At 35.8% G+C, this 6,290-nt stretch overlaps 2 protein-coding genes across 2 annotated transcripts; one reads left to right on the top strand and one right to left on the bottom strand.

Moving 5' to 3' along the window:
* Window positions 1–716: 716 nt before the first annotated feature.
* LOC134740608 (UPF0598 protein CG30010) lies at window positions 717–1,697 on the top strand. The gene is made up of 2 exons (XM_063673140.1): window positions 717–957; window positions 1,046–1,697. The coding sequence occupies exons 1-2, from the start codon at window positions 802–804 to the stop codon at window positions 1,556–1,558; spliced, it is 669 nt and encodes a 222-aa protein (XP_063529210.1). The 5' UTR covers window positions 717–801; the 3' UTR covers window positions 1,559–1,697.
* Window positions 1,698–1,751: 54 nt separating this feature from the next.
* Window positions 1,752–3,624, bottom strand: LOC134740607 (AKT-interacting protein). Its single transcript, XM_063673139.1, has 5 exons — window positions 3,361–3,624; window positions 3,165–3,229; window positions 2,981–3,081; window positions 2,243–2,430; window positions 1,752–2,158 (listed from the first exon to the last, which is right to left on the bottom strand). The coding sequence occupies exons 1-5, from the start codon at window positions 3,444–3,446 to the stop codon at window positions 1,906–1,908; spliced, it is 693 nt and encodes a 230-aa protein (XP_063529209.1). The 5' UTR covers window positions 3,447–3,624; the 3' UTR covers window positions 1,752–1,905.
* Between the last annotated feature and the right edge of the window lie 2,666 nt (window positions 3,625–6,290).

Genomic DNA, 6,290 nt, shown 5'->3' with positions numbered 1-6,290 from the left:
TATTAAGGGCCCTCCACACTCGTGCGCGAATCACGGCGCAAAGCCGCGAACGCGAGTGTGGAGTCTAGTTCGCTAATCAGCGAAATCGACTCCACACTCGCGTTCGCGGCTTCGCGCCGCGTAGTCTGGAGTGCGCTTTTAGTGGATCAGTCATGAGGGGTGGGGGGAAATGACCAAACGGGCTAGTCTTATGTATCTTTCAGTAGGAGTAGCAGAGAAAGCGCTGTTATTGTTTGTCCTTTTTACAGTCTCACATTTTTTTAATTCCCCACCGTAAATTTAGTATGGTTGACTACAAATCTACTCGACCAATCATATTGTCGCATTGCGTATGTTCTGTCCTCACGGGCGCACGCGTATAGCTCATCTAGGGTCCTATAGATGAGCTAAAGGGCTCTCCACACGCGTGAATCGCGACGCGAAGCCGCGAATGCGAGTGTGGAGTCTAGTTCGCTAATCAACGAAATCGACTCCACACTCGGAACCATCAATGAACGCGTAATTAGAGTGACAGAGAAAGATGCCCGCAATTTGCGAACTTCGCTTTTCGCGGCCCCAACAACTAGGCTAATCGCAGACTCACGAAATTTTCATTCTTGGAAATATATGGCGCATGTGTGCGCCAAAAGCAGAGTATTGTATTCTTTGGCCTCACCACACCCACAACAAGTTTATCATCTTTCATTGCACTGGCAGCCCCAAAATGACGTTTCCACTTTCCTATCAAAGTTCAAAACATAGCAGTACATTCATTTCATTGGAGTCCTTACAAAATATTTTTTAATATATTTCTTAATAATTATGAAGGCACTTTCGCCGTTGTTGCAAGTACCTCTATACTTGGGTAGTCTGCGGAATCACACAGTAGCTCAAAAGTGTATGCTGCACTATGTGCAAGGTCAAGAACCAGAGCCTAAAATCAGAGAATACTTTTACTACATAGATCATCAAGGGATGGTGCGTATCTGTTTTTGGAAGATTTTTCTCATGTTATATTACAGTTAATTATAACAATCATAAATTCATATGTATTATTTTGTTACAGTTGTTTTTGGATGATTCTAAAATGAAAAACTTTACATCATGCTTTAAAGAGAAAAAATTTTTGGACTTTTTTTTTAAGAGGATTCGACTGAACAAAACTGGGAGATACACTGAAGATTTTCCTTTTGTATCCTTATGTGGTAGAGAAAGAAATTATATAAGATGTGATGATGTTCCAATTGTCTACACACACATTATAAATAGAGATAAGAAAGACTTCGTAACATTTGGGTATGCAGGTGAACTACTAATCACACCATTCATACCTCAAAAAATCTACATGTTACCCCTGACTGGCAGAGTGTATCATCCTGCTGATGATAAGTATGGGGGAATTGGCTTGGTACGATCCAAACTTTCTATAGAACTAAGTAAACATTTTGAGTTTCACAGTGGTGATGGACACCCACCAACTCACTTTACATGGAAAAATGAGAAATATGAACTAGATCAAAATTGGTTCCAAGAAAAAGTAGATGCACATGGAATAAAAATAAAGACTGATTCTGATTAGCTAAATAAATATATTGTTATTAGAATTACTTGTACAAAATGTTAACTACTCTTAAACTTAAGAATCATAACAAATATTAGTAGATAGTAACAGCTTCTGTGCTAAGAAACTTTGTCAACCACATAATGGTCTAGTGATGTTTTATTAGTCTTGGGCCACTGCTGTGTCCCTGTGATATATGAATAAAATTTTATAATACTTGTAACACTTTATTATTACCTCTGGAGAAATATTATTATTTGATATCAATTGGTGGCTATTAATATATATGTAATTGCTTCTTTATCACAGGTGTTCAATATGGCTGTATTATAATCTGCATTAATATTAAAGGTAATAATAATAGCTTATGCCGCTTCCTCCTTGGAGAATGGCTGGTAAGATTCTGGTCGCACCCATGACATGCCCTGATTCATGCCTTCATCAGGTGTTGATGGTTTCAGCATTTGATGTCTTGCAGAGTCGTGGATTTTTGAGTCATAGGGTTTAAATGTTATGTAGTGCTTGTCTTCAGTTGGTGGTTCATCATAAACATGGTCAATGCTGGCAACTACACACTCTTTTACTTTTTCTGTAAAAATCTTTCTGTTTGTTTTATACCTGAAAAAGTAATTTAAATTTTTACTGTAATAGTCCATGTGCTTAATTACCTATGTTGTAAAACTCTTTATAAGATTAACTTACGCTACTGAAGCTTCTACATTAGTGGGTGTTTTCATGTTCAAATTATGAAATATTAAGTGTAGATATTTTAAGATGTGCCATATATGGTTCCTTTTTCTGTCCCATTGAGGGAAAACTTGGCTCAGATTAAGGATGCCTGTGTTGGCATCAACTGCAGGATGGTATAAATGTGAAGTAAATGCTAAAACCTGAAAATAAAATATTAAGCTTTATATAAAAAAAAAAATATGGCTTATTCATTTATATAAACATTATTGCACAGTATGAAAACCTACAAATGCTGTCTTAACACTAAGGTGATTAGGTTGGTCTTAAGGTGATTTCTACCAGCCAACCAATTGGGCCAAGCTTTTTGGTGCATATGTATGAATATGTGGTAGTCTGTGTAGAAAGAGAAGTCATAGAATGTATTGGTTCCCTAATATTTCATAACTCTTCTCTTTCCGCACACTACTCAAATAAAGTGTTTTAACAGAATTCAAATAAAAAAAAACTGGCCAAGTGCGAGTCAGACTCGCCCACCGAGGGTTCCGTACTTTTTAGTATTTGTTGTTATAACGGCAACAGAAATACATCATCTGTGAAAATTTCAACTGTCTTGCTATCACGGCTCATGAGATACAGCCTGGTGACAGACATACAGATGGACAGCGGAGTCTTAGTAATAGGGTCCCGTTTTTACCCTTTGGGTACGGAACCCTAAAAAGGAGGTTATTAATTCGACCTTTATGTACTTACTGGAACTTCTTCATTTGGAAATTTGTCTGGTAATGTCAGAGTGAACCTGAACACTCCACCTTCATAAAATCCTGCTCTCACAAAAACTACACCAAACCACTCTGAAACCACATTAAAGACAGGAATTACAAAAATTACACTTAATGCTATATGTATATTCAATGTATGGATAAGTAAAACTTACGAAATGAATTTTCATATGATGGTATAACATAAATCCCTTCCAAATTTTCAGTTTGCAGCATACGACTGAAAAGTTAAAAACAATTAAATTAATGAGAGACTGTACATTGTCAAGTATCTATAAAAGCTATAACTAATCGGGTCATGCGTCTTATCCTAATGTACATTTTGACCTAATATATCGTAGTTTTACTTACTATTCTGCCATAATTATGTATTCCTGATGGAACATGGAGTATAGTTCTCTAATTTCTTTAACGTTACTATTTGTTTCTTCACTCATTTTTAATGATTAGGATTTAACAAGAGCTTTGATCATAACAGCATACGCCCCCAAAAAATAAACATATAAACAATAACACAAAGTATCTAATTAATTCTAAAATGAAAACTTAAACGTAGAGCAGCTGAGTGTGTAGGTGAGTGACATTTTCTTTAATTTTTTTTTGTTGACACTGTTCCGTTTCACATGTAAGAGTAAAAGGTATCACAGAAGGTATTGTATAGCTGAGGAACAAAGAGTACGAAGGCTGTGACTGAGGAAACGAGTAACAAGTATGCAACATTACAATATTGACAATACAAGTGCCGCCATCTGTCGGGAATAATTATGAAACTATTTTTGTAAGCTAAATCCAAACTTTGAAAATAGATGTCACTAGCGTGTACATACAGTATTGGCGCCATCGCCATTGTACACATCCCTTTTTAGGGTTTCGTACTCAAAGGATAAAAACGGGACCCTATTACTAAGACTCTGCTGTCCGTCTGTCACCAGAACAGTTGAAATTTTCACAGATGTATTTCTGAGTCCGACGCACTTGTCCAGTTTTTTTTATTCATGATAGCATCTAAACTATCATCTGACAAAGTATCAGCGATGACTGACGTTAATATTTGGATGCCTATATAATACCTTATAGTACCTACGGGTACCTTGGTAACTATTATATAATCTGTGCTTTGGTTGCCTTTACCGTTTTGACCGTCTAGTACTTTGTGTAGGCCACCCAAGCCAACTAGCACAATCGGATTAAGTCTAACCTCGAAATCCTTCCAAAGTTATGAAATTTGGTATGTATGTTAATTAAAGGTCTCTTTTTCATGTCCACACTATTTGACATTTGGGGACCTCGAGGAATCGCAGCCATCTTGGAAAATGTGTACCATCCTGGAGAAATTTGCGTTTTACTCTAAATATACGTTCTCTATGAAAATATGGTGTAAGGCAACATTGAAGCTTATTAAATTCTACACAAAACAGTCCTAGATATCTTTGCGGAAACAATACATCTTGTTATAGAAAATAATAGCTGAATCCAGATTTAGCGCTTATACACTTTCAGGGGATATTCTCTTAATATGAAACTTGGAGGAATATGAATTCCACTTTTGTCTATAAATTTGTACACGTTCTACCCCAATATCGACATTTTACTCGACTGCGACTTAAACAGAATGTAGGGTCATGGGTTTAAATACTGAAAATCAGTACACCCTGTAGCTCAGGATACTGGACGGATTTTTTAAAATGACATATCGGTAGATTCCTCTTGCCCTTCACAACCTGTTTTAACTTGTTTTATTGAAGAAAAATTAATACAGCCGCCTTGAGAGGACGCCGAATATTAAATCATATTTTTACTCCTAGCGCCTAAACTATTGAGTGGATTTCAATAAAATAGACATCAGTAGATCCATAATTGGTACACGAGTGCTATGTAATACAAATTTACTAAAATAAATGGAGGAAAAATGTTTAGGACTTAAAAATGTAACTGCAAAAACAGATTTTTGGTCTTAAATGGGGTTTAAACAATAGTGACAGTAATGACATTGGACACCTACAATTTCAGGGATCCCTGTTTGCGTGTCATAAAGTTGGAGCTTCGGGGACCACGGGGATAAAACGCCATCTTGAAAACTATAAGTATTTTTGGTTTTTCTGTTTTTCTCGGAATATCTGGGTTTAATGTGAATACTGTGTATGGCGAAACGAAAGCTTATTAAATTCCACATTAAAAAGTAAACACCATGTCCCAAAAACGAAGCCTTTTTCTAGAAATAGGGCTTACAAGTTACAAGGGAAGCTTACAAGTTTCCACACATTTTTTTTATTCGTGGTTGGGTAGATAATGTTTTTGTGTTCCAAAAATTAGTAAAAAAATTATACAAGTACTTTTTTCTGACCAGTCTTAAAATAAAAATTTTGTAGGAGATGATTAAGTATAACCTTTTGACTTCTGAGCCATATTTCTAGAAGAAAGCTCCGTTTTAAGGACATGGTGTTTTTTACCTTTTTTGTGTAGAACAATATGCTTTTGTTTCGCCATACACAGTATTCACATTAAACCCGAGAAAAACAAAAAAACCAAAAAGACTTATACTTTTCAAGATGTTGTTTGATCCCCGTGGTCCCCGAAGCTCCAATTGTATAACACGCAAATAGGGATCCCTGAAATTGTAGGTGTCAAATTTCATTACTGTCACTATTGTTTAAACCCCATTTACGACCTAAAATCTGTTTTTGCAGTCACATTTTTAAGTCCTAAACTTTTTTCCTCCAATTATTTTAGTAAATTTGTATTACATAGCACTGGTGTACCAATTATGGATCTACTGATGTCTATTTTATTGAAATTCACTCAATAGTTTAGGCGCTAGAAGTAAAAATATGATTTACTATTCGACGTCCTCTCAAGGCGGCTGTATTGATTTTTCTTTAATAAAACAAGTGTCATTTAAAAAAATCCGTCCAGTATCCTGACCTACAGGGTGTACTGATTTTCAGTATTTAAACCCATAAACCTACTTTCTGTTTAAGTCGCAGTCGAGTAAAATGTTGATATTGGGGTAGAACGTGTACAAATGTATAGACGAAAGTGGAATTCATAATCCTCCAAGTTTCATATTAAGAGAATATCCCCTGAAAGGGTATAAGCGCTAAATCTGGATTCAGCTATTATTTTCTATAACAAGATGTATTTTTCCGCAAAGATATCTAGGATTGTTTTGTGTAGAATTTAATAAGCTTTAATGTTGCCTTACACTATATTTTCATAGAGAACGTATATTGAGAGTAAAACGCAAATTTCTCCAGCATGGTACACATTTTCCAAGATGGCTG

The sequence above is a fragment of the Cydia strobilella genome, chromosome 4, assembly GCF_947568885.1.
Source record: "Cydia strobilella chromosome 4, ilCydStro3.1, whole genome shotgun sequence".
NCBI lineage: Eukaryota > Metazoa > Arthropoda > Insecta > Lepidoptera > Tortricidae > Cydia > Cydia strobilella.
This window is presented reverse-complemented; position numbering and strand designations above follow the sequence as displayed.

Bases quoted from the DNA above. Each gene is read 5' to 3' on its own strand.
- LOC134740608 (XM_063673140.1), top strand. From the start codon at position 802: ATGAAGGCACTTTCGCCGTTGTTGCAAGTACCTCTATACTTGGGTAGT. The intron at 958-1,045 runs GTGCGTATCTGT...ATTTTGTTACAG, and splicing joins ACATAGATCATCAAGGGATG to TTGTTTTTGGATGATTCTAA.
- LOC134740607 (XM_063673139.1), bottom strand. From the start codon at position 3,446: ATGAGTGAAGAAACAAATAGTAACGTTAAAGAAATTAGAGAACTATAC. The intron at 3,082-3,164 runs GTAAGTTTTACT...ATGTGGTTTCAG, and splicing joins ATCATATGAAAATTCATTTC to AGTGGTTTGGTGTAGTTTTT. The intron at 2,159-2,242 runs GTAAGTTAATCT...TTACTTTTTCAG, and splicing joins AATGTAGAAGCTTCAGTAGC to GTATAAAACAAACAGAAAGA.